Source organism: Hylaeus volcanicus, chromosome 3 (genome assembly GCF_026283585.1).
Source record: "Hylaeus volcanicus isolate JK05 chromosome 3, UHH_iyHylVolc1.0_haploid, whole genome shotgun sequence".
NCBI lineage: Eukaryota > Metazoa > Arthropoda > Insecta > Hymenoptera > Colletidae > Hylaeus > Hylaeus volcanicus.
Genome location: NC_071978.1, coordinates 30,782,158 through 30,808,530, shown reverse-complemented (window position 1 = coordinate 30,808,530; position 26,373 = coordinate 30,782,158). Strand labels below are relative to the sequence as shown.

General features: G+C 43.2%; 2 protein-coding genes across 9 annotated transcripts; both read right to left on the bottom strand.

Annotated features, from left to right (window-relative positions):
- Nucleotides 1-6,205: 6,205 nt before the first annotated feature.
- LOC128873397 (uncharacterized) lies at nt 6,206-14,384 on the bottom strand. Its single transcript, XM_054116965.1, has 2 exons — nt 12,615-14,384; nt 6,206-9,318 (listed from the first exon to the last, which is right to left on the bottom strand). The coding sequence occupies exons 1-2, from the start codon at nt 13,183-13,185 to the stop codon at nt 9,218-9,220; spliced, it is 672 nt and encodes a 223-aa protein (XP_053972940.1). The 5' UTR covers nt 13,186-14,384; the 3' UTR covers nt 6,206-9,217.
- Nucleotides 14,385-17,456: 3,072 nt separating this feature from the next.
- On the bottom strand, nt 17,457-26,165 carry LOC128873399 (uncharacterized). 8 transcript variants are annotated; one of them, XM_054116970.1, is made up of 4 exons: nt 20,161-20,603; nt 19,637-20,078; nt 18,283-18,466; nt 17,457-18,174 (listed from the first exon to the last, which is right to left on the bottom strand). In XM_054116970.1, the coding sequence occupies exons 2-4, from the start codon at nt 19,654-19,656 to the stop codon at nt 17,947-17,949; spliced, it is 432 nt and encodes a 143-aa protein (XP_053972945.1). In that variant the 5' UTR covers nt 19,657-20,078; nt 20,161-20,603; the 3' UTR covers nt 17,457-17,946. The 8 variants fall into 8 exon arrangements, with proteins under 8 accessions (XP_053972945.1, XP_053972946.1, XP_053972947.1 ...); XM_054116971.1 differs by having other exon boundaries at nt 20,277-20,603; XM_054116972.1 differs by lacking the exons at nt 19,637-20,078; nt 20,161-20,603 and adding an exon at nt 26,010-26,165.
- Nucleotides 26,166-26,373: the final 208 nt, after the last annotated feature.

The window sequence follows — 26,373 nt, the reverse complement described above, 5'->3', positions numbered from 1 at the left end:
CCGTCTCGTACCTTTGTTGAACTTGTTAAAAACATTCCTACGAATCTTTTTTAAATGCGAAGCCACTCGAGTTGGGGAAGCTGGCACAGCCAAGTGGTAACTTTGTAGCACAATGAGGATACCCGAGAACATCGGCTCCACAACGATGCAGGTCATTTATCGGCCGTTGAACCGGATAGGCAGGGTTGCAGAGAACAGAACCATTTCTCTGGCGCGTCCAAGCTCGAATCACAAAGTGGCTGAGCTACGCTTTACACGAAAAAAGTCTTGTGTCGGTTCCCTAGCACGCGTTCGAAACGATCGTGAAACGCTATACAGGATTCTGGTATTCGTTTAAACTTACAATTAACCTTTCACAGCGTGGTTCAGGGAACAAAGATCGTGTTTCCGACTGAGCGTCTAAAAGAATTTCTTTCCAACAAATTACAGAGATGGCAAAGCGGGTTGATAAGAAATTTGTGTTCTCGCTGCGATTCGAAAAGTTTCTACGAAACTAGCAGCAAATATATATATTTCATAGAATGATTCAAGAAACGCTGCGTTAAAATATTTTTAAATGCCTATCGTTTTATTCTTTACCTATGGAGAAAGAAGCGCGTGTAATGGATGAATACGTAAACTGTACGAGGATAAAAAGTTTGAAAGCGAAACTACAATGTATAAATAATGCGAATAATATCATAGTGGACAGGACCGGATTGAAATACGATCCCTGGAAGGCACACTTGGTTGAAAATTCTTACACCAAAGAATTTCCGTATTGCTACCCGTCCAATCCGGTTTTCGAGCCTAAACAGTGTTGCTCCGGGGATGTGGAAAAAACGACTTCGAAGCCATTGACGAAAACGAAGAGGGACGAGCTGTCTGAAACCCAACATTGTAGAACGTGGATGAATCTCCTCTTTCAAAGATGACCCGAATTATTTGGAATAATGTATTCGTACTCTGCCCCGAAATCTACAATATGAAACATCGTATCTAACGGTAATTAGTTTTTTAATAAAACGACTGTATTTGCGCGAAAGAAAAACAAAAGCTCCAAGAGCCTGAAAAGTAAAACAAACCGAAAGAAGGAAATACTCGGGCACCAGACTAAAATTACTTCTCGGAATGCGATCTACAATCCTTGCAAGACTCTGGGAAAAGAAACTACAATTGCTCTCGACCACGCTGCAACGAGTGGAAGTTGTTGGTTTCGACATTAATAAAACTCCAAGTAAACGCTACGAAGAAAGAGAATTTTTTTCAGATAATCTTCCTTTACCTCTTCTACAATGAAATAGGAATACCGCGAAAAAAGCAATAAACACTTATAATTGACGTAACGCGTAACATCGTTGATATTTCTTTTTCCTTTCGACGAGCTTCGTAATGGATGTGAGTACCAAAGGGGTCGACGTCCCTTTCGTAAACAGATCGCTTACGCTCAAGGACGTCGGTATAGTACGCATTGTACTCGCGCACTATTATCCTATGTATTCTAACCGCGCTAATACTTTCTACGATTAGCTTCGCACTCGAACGTCAATTGATTCTCAAACAGCTTCGATAATACCCCGATAGTCGCGACTAACCCGTAACGTCCCATCAACTTTTCATTTCGCAATGAAAAATTTCGTAGATTCTTCTACGAACTCAACGAGCGCGTATAAAGCATACTCGTAGAGGGTACAGTTCTAGGGAGTGGTTACATGTAGGGGACGTGTTTGTAAACATTCAACAATGATCCACGAGGAGCGCATCGAAGTCGCTCGTGCGCCTCGTGATAATGTTGCCTCGTTTAAAAAAAAAGAACGGCATAGAATGACGGTAAAACCCAATACTTGGGTACCTTTCGTCTCGAAAGCGACACTTTATACACCCCCGACGACTCGAGGAGAGACTTTTTTTGTTCTCGAAAGACGATCGGGGTAATCCTCTTTCGCGTATTCGCGCGTAACAATTCTTGGAACAGCAAAATTACATCGGCACCTCGGTAAGTGGTTTCTTTGCCGAAGAAATGACAGCTAGTACCTCGAACGAGTCAGCGAAAACGCAATAAACCCGTGATTTTGAAAGAAAATCGTTGCACGAAGTCACGGTAATTTTCCTCTGTCGCGGAAAAGATTTTTCCCAGAACATGATTTCCTTCGTTTGATTGCGGATAAAATCGTCACCAACTACCACAGAACGGGATAAACCAGGATTCCGTAGGAAGCAATTGGTAATTTTTTCGCCTCGTTGTTCGATGCATCACCTTCCCTTCGGTAAGTGGAGCACGCAGAGTATACATATACTATATACGCTTATTCGCCGGTGCTGCCCTCTACGGTTTCCTTTCATTGGTCCCTTATCTCCGAGCGATGGTGAATCACCGTGGCCAACACGATGTCGAGAGAGCGAAGAGAGAAGAAAAGGGAGAGAGAGGTCCACGGTGATGCTTAGCACGTGTGTGTGCGTGTGTGCATGTGTATTGGTCATGAAATAACCAAGGTATATCTACAACGAGAAACAGAGGGGGCAAGATGGAGCGGGGGAGGAAAAGGAGGAGAGAAGAGTGGAAGAATCGTGGAGCGAGGGAGAAAAGGAGTGGGAGAAAGAACCATGGACATGGTGTTGACCGGGCTTTGAACCCTGATCCCACTGGAGTACTACGCCGTAGTACGGGCTTCGTCGGGATTGGTTAGTTGGCTCTTCTTGGTTCACCACACTATCAACCCTACTTTTTTCTCTTTCCACCCTTCTCTTTCGTACCGCATCGACAACAACCCTTCCCTTACGATGCACTCTGTCTCTGGTCGTTTTATATCTACGAAGAAGGTAAGGCTATGCGTGCACCAACATTATCACGAGGCGCACGAGCGACTTCGATGCGCTCCTCATTGTTGAATGTTTACAAACACGTCCCCTACATGTAACCACTCCCTAGAACTGTACCCTCTACGAGTATGCTGTATACGCGCTCGTTGAGTTGCCTACGGAACAGAGACGAAGGATATTTCATTCGAATAATGGATTATGAATATTGCGTCATGCGTGTCGTAGTAATGCGAACCATCGATTACATACAACGACAAAAATGACAATTTTTCATAGAAAATTTCTTTCTCGTATTTTTGCCAATAAATGTTTTACACATCGAGTATTACTAACGATCCAATGACGATCGTACACGCGACTAAACCAAAAAATCAGTTTGACAAAAAACGATACATTTCATCGAGGAATTAACCGGGGATTTTTCGAAAAATCCGAACCTGAAAGTGGAAGAGATTCGTAGAAAATAAAAATAATCGCACGCCGCGTTTTGGTAGAAGCGAACCACGTTCGGAAGGCTCAGAGCACGGGCGTCGTGTATATTTTACGAAGAGACATAAGCGAGCTTCTCGTCTTGCGCATCCTCGAAGACTTCGAACCACGACCGACTACTGCTTTGTCCTTACTTGAAGAGGCCGACGGTAGGGGATGGGATGATCGTCATCGATGGTGGGGCAAGAAAGATGAGCAGGGTAGAGGAAGGTAGGGAAGGTGGAGGACCGTTGCACTGACCGGGCTTTGAACCCGCTATGTGGTAAACAACAGGTACATTGCACTCGTGGCGCAATTTGTAAAAGGCACAGCTCGAAGAAGATTTCTTCGGGAAGTCGCCGTCCAAAAATAATACCAAAGACCACTTTGAGTAACGGCGACCTCCCCTACTACTACCACACGGTTCTTTTCTTCGTTGGCGTAACACCAAAGAGAAAACTCGGTACCGTATCCTGCGATTCAAAGCTACGTGGTAATGTGCGGAGGAAATTGGTACCTTCGAGTAAAACAAATTTCAGAACAAGTACACTCAGGTATACCGATGTTGGAATCTAAGTACAAACGGGTAGTATTATTAATGAAAGAATGATTCTTGATACTGTTTCCTCAATTTGATGATGCACTTTCAACATTCTCTAACGAGCAAGCGGACTATCGGTTCTAATCGGAGGCACCAATGGTATCTGGATGGCACAGCGCCATCGACTTCCTGTTTACAATGGCAGCTGGAGCCTCGCGATCAAATCTCGTAGTTCTGTTCAAGAGATGTAACATTTTCCGTTGGCCACGCAGCATTTTCCTGCTGTCTTGTATTAATATTCCACGATTGCTTCAAATTATTTTAGCGAAAGATCGAAGCCAACTTTAATTCCAAAAAATTAAAACGTCGCGAACTTTCAAATTTCGTTTAAAAAAAACGAAATAACAGCAAACGTGGGATCTCTTTTGTAATATAAATCCATTGACGCGTGCTAGACTTTCCTGTGCGTAAAATACCACTCGATCGCGACGTTTCAACACACTACCAGAAAATAAATCTATGCTAGTTTACGTAATTTTATGTAAATTCGAATCCGATCTTGCCGTGAAACGATATCTCTACCACCGGGCATAGTTACCGACATTTCCAGTTCCTACAGTGACCACTAACTGTCGCTACTATCGCAAAATGTTTCAACTTTGTTAGACACATTTTTTTTAACGTTCAAACAACAAACCGATCATACGTATTAAACGTATTCATTTTTCCCAAATGATCGTTAATTATACTTTGGAATCATGAAAAGTTGAAGGATAACAAATTTGAATGCATCGACGCATATTTATGATAAATTTCTTGAATATCCTGTGCACTTTTCTATATTATTACTCTAGGCTACGTTCCCTCTTTGTTTTTACGTAAAATCAGTATTGAAATTCGAGGAATTCCTGTGATAGTATTGGGTCGAGGCTACGGGTAGGGAACTCTCATTCAAGAATGAACGTCGAAATGTGAACGTATCGTCTAAAAATACTGTCGGTGGGCCGAGGTGCGCCTAGCAACAGAGATTGCATAGAAGCATAACTATAGTGAACGCGCGTGTTTATACGAGGCACAACGGGGACACGAGTTACGGAAAAAAGAGACTGGCCAACGAACGCGTCGGACACACGTTGAAACAACTTTTGAACCGGGATTGAAGTAATCGTAAACTTCTTCGATAGATGTCGATAAAGCATTTGAAACAGAATTTTTCCCGTACATTTCCTTTTCTATTCTATTCTCTTTAGAACATTAAATCGTGTATTTTTTCGCGGCCGCTGATTAAATATGAAAATGAAATTCGATCTTATCATTATTCCAAACCGCTTAATCAATCTGGCTCACTGAAGAAAATCTTGCATAATTTTTTGACCTCAATTTCGCATTCGCGCGGTGATCCAATAATTCGAATTTAAATTAAATGCACCGGTTCGTTCGATGCTCTTTCTGCTGTTTTCATCTCGCAAAATTTTATCTCGATCCTCTTTTAATTTTAAATGAAAATTACCGATGAATAATCGTACATTTAATGGAAAAAAAATCACGGCGATACGTTCATGGATATAGCACCGTCCGACCAAAGAATATATATTACGAGAGGCATACATGCATGTATGTACTTCGTATTCAAGGTGTAACGCTCTGTATCAATATCCTCGACTCGGCATTAATTTACTTGCAAATTCGACCACGTGGAGTAACGACTTCGCTTGCATTTCGTACCTTATAATCGCCAATTTAAAACACAACGAACAGCTTGGAGAACTAACACACTCCTTTTACCTTGAATATATTTTTTGAATTTAATATAAGTCAACCTGTTTTTGGTGTTTCTTCAACGCACTAAAAACGATCGATGGTTTTCAATTTTAAGCCATGACAACTTTCAGCCTTCAAGAAAACAATTTGATCGCGGTAAACACGAAGCACGAAAAAAAAAACTGTGGAACTGAAGTCGAAGTATGACTTACCCAAGATAAATACGCGCACATCCGGGAACACCTGCTTCTTAGCCGACTTGGAGTACTCTCTCGTGTGTACAGCTCCCGTTGTACCTGCACCTGCCTGAATCTTTTTCAAGAAACATATTTTGTATTGCTTCTTGTTCGACGTAAGGAGATTGGACTAGGATTCAAGGAGTACTAGGATAGTTTCTGCTGTAACAAGGAGATGACGAGTTAGTGTTAGGAGGGTTACAAAAATTATTGGATAATTATTGTTAAAACAGCCTACAAAGTGATCGAATTATTTAGATGAACAAGGAAGGCATCATGAATGGAACACTAAAAACTCGACAATCATGTGTACCTAGGATTAATGCATAAAAGGTGCCAGCTACGCGGGGGAAACCATAGAAATTTCATACACCAAGGGGTCGTAAAAAACTGATACATGTTTTTTTTTTATAGATAATTCTTTTTTTTTAATAAACATAGGCATTCACTTATGTAGGTTAGTTTTTTTAGACTCTCTTACGATTATGGTTTATATAATAATATTGTCGTTACATACATGTATAATTCTTACACGAATACCAACTGGAAGTGAGGCGCACTGGGGTATTTTTACTCTGCCTTTTCCATTTTTTTTTTTTTCTTATCAACATTCACCTGGACAAATAAACATCATACACACGTGCTCAAACATCATCGTTCACACTCTTTAACCGGGGCCTTACGTCACATTTGGAACGTACATATAGATCTACTTATTACAAATACGAAGTACACGCTAAGTTATGTTTACTGAGATCATACTAATACATCACAGGGTTACATAGACATACGATTTATATTCTCTTTTACTATTTTTTTCTCGTTTGTTTCAGACGGCACGGTCGTTCGTACGACGGCAGACTTCTTGTATCGCGACCTCTGCAGATCTAACGAGATTCCATAGTCGTCCAATGCGTTTCTCTAAAGTTTTTTCTCGTTCTCATAGCGGCAGGAAAAGGTATAATTTTGAGCAGTCTGCCGTAGACTATCAATTTCTTTCGAAAGTGGTAACGATCGTGCGAGTGATATTTTTTTTCGTACGAACATCGTACAAACTTTTGATTTTAATTTAATTTCTTATCGCGAAACTCTCGCTGTACGCGTATCGCTGCCATGAAAGCGCCATTGAAACTTGGAATACAACGCGACCGGTATGAAAAACGACCACTAGAATTCCTCAACGAATCGATTCATCCGCTCATAGCACACTCCGCGAGTGAACTACGAAAAAAATAGCTTTGTAACCACCAGTCGTATTTTTGAATTATAATCTCAAAGACGGGGAGATGATAAACGGAAAGAAATAAACCAAGGAGCAGGGTGCGAGATAAAAAAAAAATGGGAATTAATCCAGAGGATGGCTTTAACCAAATTATTATAAACAAAAACTTGTAATAAACAGCTACCATTATAAAATCAATATACCATTTAAAGAGATATACAATTACATTTACATTAATGTTACGGTTTTGCATAAATTCATTCGCGATGAAGAAAGTAACGAAGGAAGTTTTGGTTCGTTTTCGAAATAGTGTGTTGTGCACTTTGAATCTACGTAATTTTCTTAAGAACATATAAAACAATTCGGATACAGATGCACCCTCGCATAATTTAAGCAACCGTTGAAAGACCTCCGGAAACAACAATTTGTACACGCTAAGTGGTATCAAATGGTTATGTAAATCGCGCGAATTTCATCCTAATAATACCTGCACAAAAGATGATCTCGTTAAGCTTCGGAGAACTTTCAACGGCTTTTACACTGTACCGCCGACATCCAGGGTCCGATCGTAAAACATTAAAAACAGCAGGGGAGATTCTTCGTCACAATTTGTACAAGAAAATGCAAATCCATCGACCAACTAAATGAAGATTGCGTCGTACCGGCCGGTCAAATCAATGAAAATTATTAGTCTAACTACTGCACGACTGATCATTGTACTATAACTTACGTCTTCCAGGACATTCAATACATGATGCATCAATTCTGAATTTTGCAATCTTCGTGAAGCTTCGATATCCTATATACAATATACTCGATGAAAATCGGGGCAACGAGAGACGAAAGAAGAAGAGGTGAGGCGAGTGAAGAGGGGTGGGGATGGGGGGTTATAGAAGAAGCCGAGTACGATCAAGGTTCCTTCTCAAAAGAGATACAAGAAAAAAATCGCTGGGTGATTTGGCATCGGCTGTACTTTCTTTAAGTCGTACAGGAGATCAATGCTTGAACATGGGTAACCAACTACGTATCTAAATCATACTTTCCTCCACGTTTATGACCATCGAGAGAATGGTTTCCTTTCTCGACCACGGAAACGTGATTGCGTTTCCTTTGTTTTTTCTCAACTGTATAAATGAAATGTTTTCAAAATTCGATTCTTTCGTGTTTTAGCTTTTAGCATAACCAGACATAACATTAACATCACAAATAATTTCGCGATCGTTTCAAGGACACGATCGATCGAAACCACCGCGAAATTCGTTCGGCGAATCCAGCTTTGTTTTCACTAGTACGGTTTTAGAACGCCCACGGATCTCCAGCAAGTCGGAAAGTCGATAAAGACCCGCGGACTACAAACCGAAACAGTCTCTGTTTCGAAAGTTTCGTGGATAGGGTACGCAAAACGAGCCTTCTTTCGTCGGATGTTTCGATCAGAAACGCAATGAACTTTCCACTTAAAACCTACGATTCGATTAAAATCTACGTGTTATATCCTAGAAATATTAATATATTTTTGTCTCCTTACACTTTTCGTCTAAAGTGTACTAGGTGTAACGACCCCATCATCGTCATCGTAATTCGACCCTCCCTTGCTTCATTCCATAGAATCGAACGAACAAATATATTGCGTTAATTAATTTCGTGAAATTGTGACTTTCTCTGTCTGTCTCTACATATGTATATATAATATATTCTAATCGTTACTCTGTGTTTAACCTAATGCAAAAAAATATAAACGACACAATGAATTACATATACACGTATTGAAAGAAAAAAAAAAAAGAAAAAAAAAATTAGAGAAAAAATTGTGAATAGAAAAAATGAAAATAGCAACAACCGTGGGGTGTCGTTCTTCCTTTTGTCCAGTTCCTTCGTACGTAGTCGTTGTTACTATTTTTGTAATTTCCGTGGCATGGCTACGAAAAGTGTACGCGTGTACGCAACGAAAACTGCCGCTACCTTGTAATCTTTTTTTCTCTGTCCACCGTTTTCGTCTACATTCATGGCGAATAAATCTACGTGAATGGCACAGCCAACGGACCTCGCGTCTCCTGCCGGAGCTTGCTTCTGCCGTTCTCGTTCCTCCTGGCAGTGATGCTTGGCTTGCTTCGTGGTTCCGGTCCCTCTCTCGCGAAGAGATGGAAGAAGGACAGCGAGGCTGAAGGAGGAAGAAGCAGCTGGGAAGGCTCTTTAGCTGCGTATCTGACCCGCGTTGCGGGCCATTTTCTCTGGCGGCTCTATCATGCTCTTCGCGCTACCGTTTAAGCTACGTTTACGACTCTTCATGAAGTCTGAAAACATACAAAAATCGAAAATTTATACATCCGTAAAATTACCCGAGTCATTTACAAACGATTAATCAACGAAAAAGGCCAACTAAATCCGTAAAATGCGCGTTTATATCTATTTGTCGTACCTGAACAAATAATTTAGCTCGTTAATTAATAAAATTTCAATCACCCCAAGAACTTTATTCGCATCGGCCATCCTGAAATTCGGTATCTTCCTAATCGCATGCAACATAAAGTTTGGCCTCGTGCATCTTTCGCGATAACCTTACAAATGTAATATCAACGTACGGTGCGTGTTAATTATATATCAGTGACAGATAAGATACCCGCGAATGGTCGCAAAGCAAATTAGGAATTAAACCGCGCTAAACCGAAAGCAGTCAGAAAAGAAGACGGAAAAAGAAAACGGCGCATAGCCGAAATCGTGCAACGGGCCCGAAATAATGAGATGCATGCAATTTTTTATTCCTCTGATAGATGTAATTTGCGATCCTTTAACGAGTCACGATGTAGGAAGCCCGTGACAAAAACGCAGACTGTCCCAGACCGATCACTCGCAATCATGAGTCACGTCGCGCCGTTTCAGCTCGGTACGAACCACAAAGACTCGTGTGCCCCCCTTTGACCCTCTTCGAACGAACATTTGGCAAATTTCCACGAGGAAACTCGGCGCATCTGTTCGATTATCCGGGGTAACATTCATCTGGCTTTTCTAGTCTCGATTGCAACGCCACGCGACAGAAAGTACGAAGATTCCGAGGAACAGCTGTGTCAACGGGGTCGCGGCCCCTCCTCTTCTAGTCTCGTCGCGAACGTTAACCGTAACAATAAACGTTAATGGCTGTAACAAACGTTAACAGTACTTTCCACTATTCGAAAATTTGCAGAAAGAAAAATGATAAAAATTAATATAAAGCTCGAGTAAAAAATCCGAAAATCAAACCTTTCCGAGCATTCAACAGTACACGACCCTTTAAATGGGTAATTTGCGCGCGGATGCGGGTCGGAACGGCCCCATCGAATAATCATGATTTTAAATACCGATCGCGCCACCCCGCGTAGCATGGGCCATCCACCCCGTGTTTTTCAGGGATGCGCGATTGTGAGCACAGCTGATAATACCCCCATGCTCGCATCGTGCAGGAGGCGCACACTCGCACGAAGGTCGCACGCGTGAACAAAAGCTGATGACCGAGGGGTACGCGGAAGAGAAAGGGAACGGGGGTGCAGCAACCCCATATGGATCGAACAGCTGACCGCGTGGCTCATTAATAACGTACGTTAGGAAAATCAGTCGGCACCCCTATTGCACTTTCAGCCAGAACGGTACGTTACGATCGCGTTCGTTGTCCCGTATACTCGAAAAATAGGGAGAAAGGGAGGCGTACTCGTCGGAACGAACCGTATCGGCAAATCAAAACGCGTCGTGCGGTGTGTATCGATCCGGTTAATCGAACAGCGAGCGTATCGTCGCGATATTATCGTTAAATAATAACGGTTACTGTCGCGCGTCGCACGCGACCACTGAAAGCCGAGTCGCCGAATAAACATCAAAGGTAAAACTAATTGCGCGTAATCTCGCGCAATTAAGCCAAAATTTCGGCACGTCTCAAGTCGGAGATTCCCGCTCTATATCACTCGCAGAAATTACTATAATTCCGAGCTCACCCCGCGGTTGTTTGCGCGATTAGCAATATATGTGGCGCAAGAGAATAATTAAATATGGACAATTTATCAAATTTTTGCAACGCGCTTTATTTTTCGTGTTACGAAATCGACCCGAATTTGTTAAAGTCTTTGCATTCCGTTGACGTAACTGCAACCAAGTGTGCAATATGCATGTACGAATAAACGAAATAAAAATCTTTTTAGTACACGATATGAAAATTCGTATCTCGCGACGCCAATAGTACTTAGACCAAGGTCTCGAGAGATAAGAAATTGAAAACATAAAACTTTTTAAATTTGGCGCAACTCGTACGGATAGTTAATTTTCCCTTCTTATTCGAACGAATAAATAAGATGTACATCTCGAGAAACGTCCGTTTCGCGTAGTTAAAACACGCGGTTTTTTGGCAACTTTATCGAACGAATGACTCCATTCGTTGTGGATACAACGCGACGTATAAACAATGGATCGTCGTCGCGTGCTGCTGCGACGCAGAATGTGTTTACACGCGCGTGTAGATGCATGGCGTGCGGGACACATGACGAGTCATGTCCAGAAATAGTGGCATCGCGTGGGTGGTGTACACGCCCGAATAATAAATAGGCGAAAAAAAGAGGAACTAGACCGTGAGGTAGCATCTGAACAAAATGGCCGTATGCAAGATGCAATACGAAAGACCTCGCGCGAATAGATACATCGGAAGATGCAGCAATACGCGGCGTCTGAAAATTAACCCGTTCAGAAAATATCGTGTATTCCGGCGGTTGTTCGAATAACCGATTCGCCAATTAAACTGTAATAATATTTATCGTTATATCATTGTTGTTTACGCTCGCGAACAGTTATCGAACGATGCTTATCCGTGTCAAAAATGTATTTGCTCGCCTTTAATTTGAACTTTATCGCTCAACTATGACTTTACGTTAGTTTTATCTAATCCGCACCCGCTGAAATACTCTCAAACGAGTGTTGGCGATCGAATAGTGAAATCAATGCAGCGTACAAAGTCTCGTCGTAACGTCGATCTGGAAATCAACGAATTTCTTCGTGCGAAAGGTATGCGTGTACATATGTGTACGACGTGGCGCACGGATGCAGTTCATACTTGTTATCAGGTGCGTACGTAATTACGTAAATTGCGAGGACCTTGGCTGTCGGTCGGCGAATTAGATTGACCTAGGCTGTACATGCTTCCCGTATAAATAATGCCAGTCAATTAACTTGGATAATGCGCTTTAATCAAACAGAATAATTCAGGAAATCTGTTATTCGGCAACGAATTACGCAACTTTTTGCAGCACGCCAACGATTAGTATGTAGTAAAAAAGAAACAGAACGCGACAAAAAATACAATAATATAAGAGATACCGAAGGAAGTTGTGCGTGCAAAACATGCGACTACTATCTCGAGCGACGGGAAATTGTCAACAACAATTTAAATTGAATTTTAGTAATAATAATGGCGTAAGTATTGTTTTGGAAAAGGTAGGGAAATTTGCGGCGCAATATCGAGCAGCGATTGACACTCCTGTTGCCCGCATTGAAAAAGCACACGTGTTTACACGACGTAGTCGGTTCGCAACGTACAATGACAATTACGAAGTAGAAAAAACATGTTATCGCTTACCGGTTATGGAGGACTGTTTCCTCGACGTGGAGGTCGATAAAACGGGGGTAGTGGGTTCGACGATGTACATTTTCTTGTCCGAGTCGAAGTCGAAAATTTCGTTCACGGTGACTTGGCCGATGTGCGGCACTCTTGGTTCTTGCGGTGGCGTCCTTTCCGCTTTGTGGAGGATCGGAGTCGTCGGCGACTCTTTACGAAGGAATCTCGTGGTGGGCGAAGAAGACTCTCGCGGCTTTCGAGGCGAGCTAGGCGCGTGTTTCCTTAAGTAGGGCATACCGCGTAGGGCATAGGGCTCGGGGACTACATCCTGCGATGTAACCAGCTCCCACTCGTACCTCGAATTAGCTCTTGGTATCTCCAAATGAAAGTCAAATCCCCATCTCTCGGCGTCGAGTATGGACTGAGCGCGAAGCTCCCTCTCTGCCAACGCACGAGCCGCGGCATGATCGACGGGTCCGAACAGATCTCTTCGAACGCGAGCAAGAGCTGCTCTGCTCGGCGCCGTTCGTCCTCCACCCAAATTCCTACTCATTTCCGTCATCATCACCGGATTCAACACTCTTGCGCTCATATTTCGTCAGTCTTTATCACCGGCAACGTCGCCGTTCTCCTCCAGTAGTTTCCGATAGTCCCGCTATGGTTTTACGAAGAAACAGTCTCTGTTCCTCTTCGCGCAGTCGTGATTTTCCTCTTACGAGTTAGTATTTTCGAAACGCGCTCCGGCACTCTAGTCCGCACCACTCTCGATAAACTTCAACACGCGCACACCACTCGATCGATAATCGTCCGTTTTCGCACCAATTTTCATGCGTTCATACGCGTCTCATTTACGAAGATGATTCTTCCAGGAATCGTCGACGGAACGTTGAAATACTCGCGGTCGCGGAGACGTGGCAACGCTGTCGTGGCGCGACCCACCGAATTTCGAATAATGGCCGTGCTCAGCGTCACCTCGACACTACGTTGATCGTTAACTTGCTCGTGCATATACCAAATAATCCGTGATAATAATTTTCTCCGATACGCATCCACCAATCGACGGATAATATTTGGAACGTAAGTGTGTCGTCACTAGGGAAACGTGCACGACCACTAAGAATATTTGCCAACACAGTAAACACACTATTGCGCACCACGAGAGAGCGAGAAACAAGATATTGAAACAGCAACACGATATCGGGTATTTCCTCAAAGTTCGATACACGATTCGATGGTCGGATTAATTGTAATAATATCCAGGAATCGATGATAGAGTTAATGTTCGGTCTTCTCCTTTCCTTTTCTCACGAATTCATCGCTATAGCCCGCGGGAATATCGAACCGGCAACGTCGCACGCACTTGCGCGAGAGTCTCCCAAAGAGACGACGAGCGTGTTTCGACGTGTTCCCGCGAAGATTACGACGATGTTGTTGAAATGTCGAATCGATCGCATACTCTGGTGATCTTGGAATGTCTCAATTACCACATCCACGCAAGATAACGTACAACAAATATATCACTCTTGGTTCTTCATTCGACACAAAAATATTTTGCGGAAAACGTATTGCACACGGCCCGAAAGCACCAATATGCTGCTCGCTGGCACGGTTGGGAATCGACAAATCGACTCCGTTGTTGCATAAAATCCAAGAGAGGAGGCTTCCCGCCAAACACACGACTGTCAAGACACGCGCGTGGTTCCAAGTTCGGCGGAAGGTCGTACACGATTGCGCAGTTATGTTGATGCCTGACGATGTGCGTGCGTGCTCTGCAACTCACGGAGTTGCGCGAAGACACGTTCTACACGTATAAAGCGCTCTCTAGCGACTGAAGCATGTGCCTCTCGTTGCAAGCGACCAAGCCTCTAAACGCTTCGGCTATTCTCGGCCACCTACGGTTTCGTTCGGTGTTACCCCTTTTCCCGCTCCGCAACAGGCAACAGGGAAGAAACGAAATAACCGCCATTCGCAGAATATAGTCCCTTCAACCTGAGCGCAGCGTTTCAAGCCTTTGAAAACACGCACGAGAAGGTTGTACAGTTATTGGCCCCCCTTCTCCACGGCAACATAAACGAGCAGAATGCTGATCGCAGCCATTGGATGTGTCCCAGTATCTCTGTGGTAAATATATACTCTCCAACTTTATTTTTCTACGTTGGGGGTACACTACTCGAAACCATGACAAACCGATAAATCATGATTATGATGCATTCGACCTCTACCTCTTCGGACGATATGCACAATTCCGAACCCGCGATTAATAAGAAATAAACTAAACGTTGTCGAAATGTAGTTGTTGGAACATTTTTAACACGATTTCATTTTTCACGGTGAAATTTTATTTTTTGCTTACGCACGCATATAATGTTATTCGGGAACAAGTGATCGACGAAAAAGTAAAGCATATCGTATATTGACAAAGGGACGAAAAATAAACACGTCCTGCTTTCAAAACAACGACTATAATCTTATCACGGACACTCGTACGTACGTTTATTCGGCAGATTTCCATATTTGCATGGCAATACGTTACGCACAGTGAATTTATTTGCATATCGTTAGGATTATCATGGACATTTCATTTCAACCAATAGAAGCTCCTGTAATTTAAACATCATAGTGAAAATTAGAGCACGAAAATGGACAAAACGGTCAAAAGATTTTATCTTGTCTTTGCACCTTCATCTTGGTAAAATACTTTTACAAGCTATACAAGTGTGAACGAATTGATTTGTATTTACATCTATAGATGTTTGAAATCTATATAGGTATACGTAAGTAAACTGTATTATACGAGATGAAAAATATTATGGAAATATGTAAAATTCAACTGGCTTTTAATCCATCATTTTCATGCGTATTTCGATATCGATTGTCGAGCAAGAAATATTTGTTACGACCCTGTTAGGAAAGACGCAAGACCAACGAGTCAAATCGACACTTTTCATTGATAATTGTCAATTTACCTCGTTGCTGTTCTCGTGGCCTGAATCGTTAGTATCTTGTACAGAAGGCAACGGAGAAGTAGCTTTATGTCGCGTGGGATGCAACTCGCGTCGAGCAGACTGTGCACAAGCGATTCTTGTGACCAATCACAGCGTGCGTTGCCACGCAGCGTTAAGTAGCGTTAGTGGATGTTCGTCTACAAAGTATGGCCGACCAAATGGCGCTACCGTACGCGCGCGGGAACATTCAAACATTCGAATCGGGAATTATCGACAAAACACTCCCGTAACAAGTACTTTACGCTGTAACTATAGAAAATTTCATATAGATACGATGGAAATGATCGTTCTATTCATACCGACGACTTGAACGTTCATTTTGATCGTACGATTTTTCCAACTACCTTTGAAATTCTTCTCTGTTGACAATGCTTATAGCGAGAAAGAAAAAAGTGAGAGATGCGGATAAAAGGAACGAAAAAGATGATTGGTAGGAGTAAATTCTCATGCAAGGATTGCGAAGCTTGTCGTTGAAAATGAAAATCCCACGCAACATCCAGGAAGTGGTGAGGGTGGCACCGGATGCATCTCAATGAGGGGAGAACGAGCGAATGAGTCGCGTAAAACAATCCTTTTTGCGTTTCACTGAGACTACCGTCTCTCTTTCATCTGCGGTTAGGTGGGGTACCCGTTTAGCAAGGTATTTCGTTGCACAGGTGTTCTCTCATGGTTCGCTGTAGACGAAGGATGGAAAATAAACACCGTTCGCATCCCCCTTCCCTATCTTCTCCTCCCACCCCGTATAACGTCTACATAACGTGTATCTTCCAGACGACGCGACGGCCTGTCCTAGATTATTTCTCGAGGAAGCGCGTGTTTATACATCCTGAATAGACGACCGGAAAACGCGTGACTGCATCTGCATCGTGTGTTTACTGCCGAGATAGTCACCTGTTCCATCGGAAGGAGGATTTCGCTATCAAATCCGGGTTTGCCGTCCTTGCCCGTTATCTCGTCGCATGCACGCTGCTTTAGAATGAAAATGTAACCGCGATAAATTATCTTTATCGAGCTCAAGGTGATGAATTCTGGATCTCGAGGTTGACAACGATAGTACTCTTTCGTACGATACGATCGTTTTTACTTGCACCTGCGATATTGCAATGTCTTATAAAATTGAACAAATCTTTCTAAAGATACAAGATATCGATATCGATCCAAACCGTTAAGTTTGATCAACATCGTTCGTTAGGAATGCTTGTTGTTTGTAAAATTCTTGAGCATAGTGTTGTTCAATGGCTCTCCAGAACAATGAAGGTCGTGCGCGAACATCTTTTGTCGCGTCGCGATTGTGCCCACTTCCGTGGGAATTCGCGGAACGGAAGTGCAATTTTTGGCAATGGGTACACCACCGTGATCGTGACCAGTTTCCATAGCGCGAGCAACGTGAAAAAAAAACAATTCTTAAGAAGCGGTGCCAGGTGCACGAGCTGTCTTCTCACGAGAACTTGCGATTACACTTTAAGAAACCGTGATACTCGTTGCATCAGGCATGCTGTTGCTTTTAGAAACGCCTTAGTAAAACGCCTTTCGATGCGATCGTACTTATCCGCAACTGTAAATCTTGAGAATTTCTTTAAGAATAATACCAACGTTAACATAGTGAAATCTACGCGATTCGAGTGTTGGACTTGCTCGCGTGAAATCATTGTTGGGGAAATGAAATATTTGTCTCCTTGGAAGATGCATTTAACAGATGTGTCATCTCGTTCTGGTCTTTAGAAATTGGGTCGTACATAACTCGTGCACCACATGCTCGAGACCATCCAATCCCCCTGCATCAATCGCATATTACAGCTGCTTTGCATTATTTAAAGGACGAAAAGCGAAATTATTTCGAGATATTACTAGACGCTGATTTAAAAATTTGTAGAGAAGTGTATTATTTCATCTTTTTATGAAAAGTACAAAGTCATTTCATATAATCTATTTATATTATCTATTATATTGTATAATATCATTCGTTTGCTAATTGCACGCTCTCATAATAAATACCTAATTAAATAATTGTATACGGACACTATAAAATCGGTACAAATAATACAGTAACAAATATCACGACAAACGACTTCCAATTTATAAATTGCCACTAAAAGTCGAATTGTTTGTTTAAATAAAAGTGTATAACTTTGGTTTGCTAGCTCCTCGGAATTATCCATGCTCCAACTACAGGTCCAAGGTCCAATTAATGTTTTCTTTGATCAACGACCTCGCCATTTCTACCTGAAGTATTCGATCTTCGACTCGGTCGATTTTACTGCATCAATTCTACCCTTGAATTAGTGTAACGAAAATGTTTCATTTTCAATCAAGAATTCCAGGATGAACGAACCATTTCGAAACTCTTCTCATGTACTGTCGGTCATGTTGTCGTCGTCCATCTCTTCTGCGTGTTCCGGGATCACGGAATCGTCTTCTCGCAAGTTCTCGACCTGCATTGCTTGCAAATTTTCCACGCGATTTCTCGACTCCGATGCATAACCGATGTCATTTCGCTCTTGATCCAGTTTTATCCACTCGTAACGGCCAGGTAACGGTTCTTCTTTCTCGAAATCGAAATTCCATCTCTGTTTCGCCTGCACCCAAACAAAACGCAAACTGTCAATATCGTCAAGTTATTTGACACTGTATCGAACGTATTTGCTCCTTGGGCCAAGATAATTTATGTTTTGTTCGTTACTCACGTTCTCTCGGTTCTTTCGTGCCTCTTCGAGGAAACAATTCGCAAGATTGTCCTCGATGCCGGATCGCCTTTCCGAAACACTTTCGTTGTCGCCTTCCTCGTCCTGGAAAAGTCTTCTCCGTACGTTGCGAACTCTTCTTCCTTCTGGTATATCGGCGTTTGGATATTGCATCGCAAGCCGGACCCTAATAGATTCGAATTAAGTTTAGGAAAGATGTTACTCGTCCCTCAAACCGAAGACATTTGCAACACCTAAATCGATAAAAGCGTACAAATTGTAAGCCAGATAATATTATCACGAAATTATCACACTTATTTAAGATATAAAAGATTAAAGATAACTGCAAATCATTACTGTTTTTTTATATATTTAAAAAAAATATTGTCATAACCTTAATTATTTTCATCGAGAACTTGAAATATTGCAATGTAATTCACGCACGATTTGACATACAATACATAGTAGTTGATTGTAAACAGTATGATGTGCATCCAGTGACTCGCCGCATCGGAGAATGCGCGGGTCTATCCACGTGTATTGGCAAAAGAGGAAGAGAGAACGTCAAAGAGAAACTCATAGCACTGTCGGCCAATGTGCCGTTAGACGGATGTATCGGAATGCATTTCACTTCCTGTACGAACGTACAACCACATGCCTTAGAATTGTTATTATTCGACGAACGCGTAGTCGAGTTAAGTTCGCAAAACGCGGTAATAAACAAACAAATTTTACTTTCGTCGATCCATTCGCGAAATTGGAATAATCGTTTCCTCGCGAAGATCGCCTACCCATTTTGTTATCGTGCGAAAGCAAGCGATTCTAGGCTACATCGCTAATGCGATTCCTTCCTCGATCAGAAACTGGTTTATATCGAGACTTTCGCTGCTATAACATAACAATATTCGCGTTGCTCTACTAACGTGAAATAATTACGATGCTTGGCGAGCGGGTACTCTATCAAGGCGAATGAATAGTTAGTCGCAAAAGTAGAGAAAAATGTGAAATCGCGATTGCAAATAAATCTGAGGGAAGCATAACTTAGCAATCGTGGCACCTTGGACGAAACAAAAAATCCATACAGAGAAGCGTACACCTGCTCGAACCTCGCATCCGCCGTTTATGGTTGCAGTCTCAACCTACTTTGCAATATTGTGTCATCGTCTTTCCAACCTGCTGCTCGGACAATAACAAACTCGGGATAAGTTTTATTACGCGAAACAGGTACGCATTTCTTAGCGTGAATCGCTATTGTGTATTCGTAGCTTAGGTGTTTCTCTCAAACGGAAACCTTCCCAATCAAAATACAAATCCATGCACACTGCTCGAAAGTCTTTGGTTTGGTTAGAACACTCACATTTTTGGCTTAATTTTCATTTTCCAACCGGCCAGAGGACGGCCAGAGGACGGCCAGAGGGTCGAAGGCGCGATTTGTCCTATTATCGATCACGAACACGTAACACGGATCACTCTGGTTTCATTTTGAAATCGAAAGAACGCGTGATTTCCTTCGTTGATAGCGCGTCCCTACGGTTTACTGTCAGCTGGCGAAAAGTTCTTAGCTCGAATAGCAACGCTGATCGATAATCCCATCGTTTTCGTTGGGGGTGTGGACTCGTACTAAGGTACGAGGGGGTACTTTAGTGCGCGCGCACATTGCATCGAGAGATGTTCCGTCAACCATCAGTGCGCATTCGCACGGATATCGATATTCGACACTCATCGGCATGCATCAACATGCGACTCTGTCGTTGCATCCCGCATCGTTCGATCGTGGGTTACGTATTTTTAAGAAACATCTGAAAGATTTAGATTCGCTAATTTCCTATGAGTTGGGCTCAAATTTTCATGTAAAACTTGAAGTTTAAGGAGAGAAACTACTTCTCGAAAATGGCGCACATCCCTCCGACGATAACACTGCATTACGCGCGGTTAAAGCATCGAATTTTAAACGGAATCAACGAACAACACGATTCTCGTACACCATGTTAACTAACCTCGAGTTCTGATCGTGGACGGCTCGATTCCCGACCATAGTCTAATTCGAGACTGTATTCACCGATCGCAACCTCGATTAGCGATACCGATATCGAATCGTTCACTTGAAAACTTGAGAAAAGAAAGAACACCGAATGAGTGCAATTCGAAGCTAGAGACAGAGGCACGATGCTGCAGCCAGTGCAAAGCTCCAAGTGCGACTGACTGAAAGTCGGAATAGTTGCATCCCAGGTGCAGCGGGATAGCCTAGATTCTCTTTGCAGTCTATTAGTCACGAGCAACAGTGTTACAGACGCATGCGCGAATACCCATTAACCGAGTGATTCATTGTGCCTCCGTTTATTATAGAACATTAAAGTTGTTGTTGTTCGCGACGACGATGTCCTTCCGCGAAAAGTTCCGTTCCTCTTCAGCGAAAAGTTTCGTTCCTCTTCCGCGAAAAGTTCCGCTCCTCTTCCGCGAGTCGATGTCGTTCCAGGAAGATCAGTCAAAGCCGTATCGTGGAATTCCATTGCGAATACCCATTAACCGAGTGGTTCATTGTGCCTCCGTTTATCATAGAACATTAAAGTTGTTGTTGTTCGCGACGACGATGTCCTTCCGCGAAAAGTTTCGTTCCTCTTCCGCGAAAAGTTCCGCTCCTCTACCGCGAGTCGATGTCGTTCCAGGAAGATCAGTCAAAGCCGTATCGTGGAATTCCATTGCGCATTAGTCGCGTATTATCGATTACCCGACGATGCTTCCTCTGTCCACGAATTAATATCTACCTTCGAGGAATCGTTGGGTACAATAACGAGCGAGAAGATTGTTCGACGGATGTTTTTCCTCGAAGGATCGATCATTCGATCTGAAATGCCATATCGGTGTCACCGAGCAGCAGCGGCATATCGGATCGACGTTGTCGAACGATAACCATTTGCGATCGATCAATATTTGCAAACCGGAATAAGATCGAGTAACGAACCGTCATAGCCGAGGAAAGATAGAAGAGATGCTTCTTGTTCGCGTTGCTAGGGAGAAAAACTGTAACATTTCCGTGAGAGTTTAGTTGGTAGAATGACGGGAAGTTGAACGGTAGGAAATTCTCACATATAAGAGGTAGTCGTATTCTCTGGAGAATTCTTCGAAGGTTGTAAAAAAGGGGCAACTGAGAGTAACGATGAGTAGAGTTGCGACATCGACGACATTCGAACAGCGGTAATCGGTGTCGGCGCTAATCGAAACTTGTTCTCTTTTGTTACAGTTCCGCGCCGGTATTCCGCATCGTAACTTCTGAGGAAATTGCGGCAACTGGATCGCGCATATTTAGTATCTCTCTTTCGATCCTTGCTCTCTGGTTTGAACCATCTCTTTGGACAGGAAAAAAAACACGGTACCGACTAAAAGAGTACCAGACGTTGTGTAGGTTTTTCTGTATTTCCGGAATAGCTGTTTCTTAAGGTCGGTCGACCCGCGATGTTCCACTTTTAGAATCGTCAGGGGTACGCGACTTCCTTTCAAACAAGATTGTAAAATTGCAAGGACTCGAGCGTGCCGCTGTCCAGTGTTTATTCCGCTCGAGTGATAATAGATTTTAACGTCCAAGAAAAATATCTTCCAAAGAAAAAAGTCTATTCGCTTCGAGTAGAGGAATTTTCGATTACTCGTTAGAGAAACTTAACCATTGGAAAGGATCCAGGTTGAAGTTTGCAATGTTCGCGATGTGCTCGAACGTTTAGCGCATGTGACCAGCATGAACGTGTCGACTAAACGAACGTGCCTGGTTAATATTAACGCTAAATCACCGAACCGTTACCAACCAAAAAGAGACGTAACAGTAAACCATAGACATTTTTTTCAGCGACCCAGAGAGTCTCGTTCGAATTAATTCCTAGCAAACGATCTTTGACGTAAACGATTTCTTTCCGATGGTGGATCGGTGTACAGAATTTTTACGAGAACCTTCCTTACCTATTCATAGCGTCGTCGCTCGATTTCGTAAAACGAGAACGTGAAAGCTGTCGCTCCTAACCGATATCGAGCTGTTGCTTTTACCTTGAACGCGTCCTTGACTCGGTTCGTTATCGCAATCATGAAAATTGCTTAGCTCTCCGTACCGTCGCGCACTCGTATCGTCAATTTCCTCGAAATGCTTATTTGCTATCGGATACAGGTTCCGCTCGGATTTCGGCGTAAATATTGTTATTTTTTGCAACAATCGGACGATAGCGAACGTCGATGACCGCGCGAGAAGACACCCGCATCTTGTAACGCGTTCTCGTTGTCAGAGCGCGATTCAACCGTTGCAGACGTTTTTCATCCTTGAAATCACTTGATCAAACATCGAATAGAAAATCACCTGACTTCGGCTCGCTTATCGAGAATCGAACGAGCAAGGTAAATTTACTTTAAATCGTGAATGCGCGAGCACGAAATTGGACGATTAAAATAATTAAACATCGATAACTGGTAATTTCCAGACGCTCGAACACGCGCGGGCTCGATTTCGTCGATGATATTCGAATATCCAAATTGTCGACAATCGTGTTAACGAAATAAGTTGAGAGTATCGATGACTGGGGTAGCGCCGAGATTAGGTACTTACCTTACCTAACGTTCGAGTTTGTACATTTCTCATCGCAAAAGGCGATTATCGAGATCGTACACGTTTTCCAACGAACCGTTCCCTTTTCGAATGACCGCAGACAACGAACTCCGAGCTGTTTCTATGAATGGAATGCATATTCATTCATTTTCTTTCACGGTATCGTCGCGTATACACGTGTTGCACGCCGTGGGTCACAACATATGCTAAAATCTTTTGCGCCAACTGTCGCTTCCTGCATATACCCACGAACCTTGAAATGTATTCTCGCGAAAAGAAATCATCCCGGTCACGCTCCGTTCGACGAGGAAGCGCGTAAAAAGAAAGCGGTTCCCAAACATAGGATGCATACCAGAGCTGTCTCTACGATTTGTTTCCATTTCGAGAAGCGTAGTTCCTGCGCATCAAGAAACGTTGGTCGAACCGTCGAACGAACACTGCGCGAGAAACCAAACCACGATCAGCCGCACGACTAATTCTATCGCTAAATCTCGCTAAATATCTGCCGAAGGGTTAGCATCGATCGAAACATGTTTGCTCTTTTTCTCGCCCTTTGACCGTACTCGAGACTCGATATAAATAGCCACGACATAAGGCCTCGAACAGCCCTGATCTGGCGTGTCATGCGTATAAAAAATGGAATATATTCAACGAACCCTCTTCATTAGGAAGCACAGACTGCTCTGCTTGGCGACACTCCCTTAAAATCGTTCCCTTCTCGAGACGCGCGTGCCCTGCGCTGTTTAAACGTGGCCTGGATCGTTATATCGTTCCGACGTTACAGAGGGCTCGTCCGATTTGGAACGCCCTCGGGCATGTTTCCTGTCTGACGTTTTCATCCGACGTACACGTTTACAGGGACGAAAAGTCATACGAGGAAAGCGACCGGTGTCTTTCACGTGCGACCAATCTGTCTACAGACTACAGAGACATTTATAGAAACGGAACGTCCGCGGAGACGCCGTCGCCGCCGCCGCCGGGCGCGCATAGGGCAAGAAAGAATCGAGGAATGGATGCAAAAACCGAATCAGTGGAAATTCTTTGAATGCAATTGATGGAATTAAAAGGAAACGTTATCTTCGAGACCGAACAATGGTCATCGTGACATCAGTTTTAACATTATAGAAAAAATGTTCCTAAACCGTAACAAATAAAACTGATTCTTTAAAAACCATCGAGATGGTATTCTTCCTTAAATTAGTCCACGGACTCGTTCCGAGTTCGCCTGCGCAGTGCTCAACGGTTAATCGCATTCTCGCACCTGTTATGCTAAACGATTCGGTAGCTCGTATGTAATCGCTTTAAAATATGTATGTGAGCGCAAGCGAACATTACCGAACCACTTGAACGAATAGTACGTGCCATCGCGCAACGACAAACGTGTTATTTTTGCAAATCAACGGGTCGGGATTATCGATTAGCTTTAATCGGCTTGATTATGTATGCTCGTTAGCGAAAGAATTTTTTTACCCGCTGAATCGCGACTGTGAAAATCCTACGGCGTGTTCCGTAAACAAGAAACAGGAAGGGGTTCGTTAACCGTCCAGACCTCGCATTCCTCGTGTAATAACAACGAGAAATCGTTATAGGATCTCACGTGCGCGTGGTTGCTCGCTTCTCGGCGCAGGGTTTACCCTTCTTGACGTGACGTAAATGATCTTTATCGAGTTATTTAATTTGGAATTCCACGCGTAACGAATACGTGCCACGCGTGATTACGTATCTCGCACGGAATAATTAACGCGTTATTTCACCAACTGCCCGTACAAAACTTTATTAGAGAATACAAAGAAGCACTTTATCTTAAACTAAACAAGCTATTTATAAATCATTTGGATTATTTAAAAATAGATAGTGGCGGATGGAATACAAACGGTTACAGTGGTTTTGTTACACCCGTGATGCTCCGAAGCCAAGGAGGATGCTTTCGATCGTTTCCGATCGTAAATTGGCGACGTTGGGTCCTCTTCTCGAAATAGGTTAAACCCTCAGCTCGTCGAAAATCTACACATCCGTTCGGCTTTCCCGTCGATTTCATCGGACGGAAATAGATTCACGTAGGTCGCGGGCGCAGCTGCGGATTTCTATCTAGTATTTATTTCGTGTTCGCGCACCGCTCGTCCATTTGCGGTAGGTCAGCATCATTGCTCGGCCCACGTATCGCTGAACAAAACGACACTCTCCAACGGGTTTCCCACGGCAGAAAAATCAAAGTATTCAAAGGCGACGCGCGGAATTTTACGACCACGCTAGACGCGAAACTGGCATTCAAATACATATTTCTCTCTCTCTCTCTGTTATCCGTATAATCTTAATTCCTAATCGATTCGTCGATGATTCACGCTTCTTACGAATATTCAAATTCAGATATTCACGGTGCACGCGCGAGCAATTGCAAATTAGCCAAGGCAAAAGCGCGATTATCGGTTCAACGGTCTGACACGCGAGTAGAAAGCGAAAGCGTCGAGTAAAAAAACCGTCTCTTGACCTACCAGACTTTCGGCACGATACTCGTAAATATCCGTCGTTGCTTCGTTTTTCTTCGCATTACGAATCGCGTTTGTCGCTCGTCGCGCATATAAGAAATCTGATACGGAAGTTCGTCCAAGTCCTGGTTCGCGGTGCTCCGACGATAGCGACAAAGCCTATTGGATACTGTTTTACACGTTGATCGGCGGAATAAAGAGAAAGGTGTCTCCCGGTCGCTGTGGGTGCATTCAACCTGCCCGGAATTTAAAACCCCTCGCACAATAACCTCCTCTTTCGTACGCAGAGAAATCCAAGACTCGCGTTGTGAACTCGAGGAGCACAGGAAAGGCCAAACCGACGATGTAACGTTACACTGTTAAATCCCGTATGTAACGCTAGTCTCGGCCACGCTCTCTTCGCTCGTGAGTTACCGGATGCAGGACCGACCGCAACGCGACAGGATCCATACCCTCGAGAAGGATGCGTGTCTTATCACGGGGAAAAGGCGACCAGCACTTGTACTCTCATAGTCCCGCTGTGTGCGGGAAGGGTAGCAATTGAAAAACAGAGCCGAGAGAAATATACGCAGACAATGTTTCGTTGTACTACTCGGTTGAAATATCGCTTAGCGCAAAAGTGTTTCGTGGATTCGGGATGTCGCGTACCGTTATGACCTCACCTGTGTCTCTCAGCCAGCATCTTGACGAAAATTTCACACTTGGAAAGAAACGCGTTTCACGGCAGAACCGTTCCGTGCAAGTTTGCTGCGGTAACTGAAGCTTTTGCTTCGTCGCGAGGTGCAGAACGCTGCCAGCGCTTCCACGTTTTAAAGCCTCTCGTGCATCGAACTGCACTTGGTACGCTTAATCCATCTACGTGTGGTCTATTTATAAGTGAAAGCGTGTATGGCCCTCTATTCCTTGATACATTCGTCGGTATACATAGCTCTATGCACGGTTGTGTGCGCGCATATGGATCTATACGCGGAACACTCACGGGCCTGCAAATTATTGTATACATATCCACATGTACACGCGTTTAAG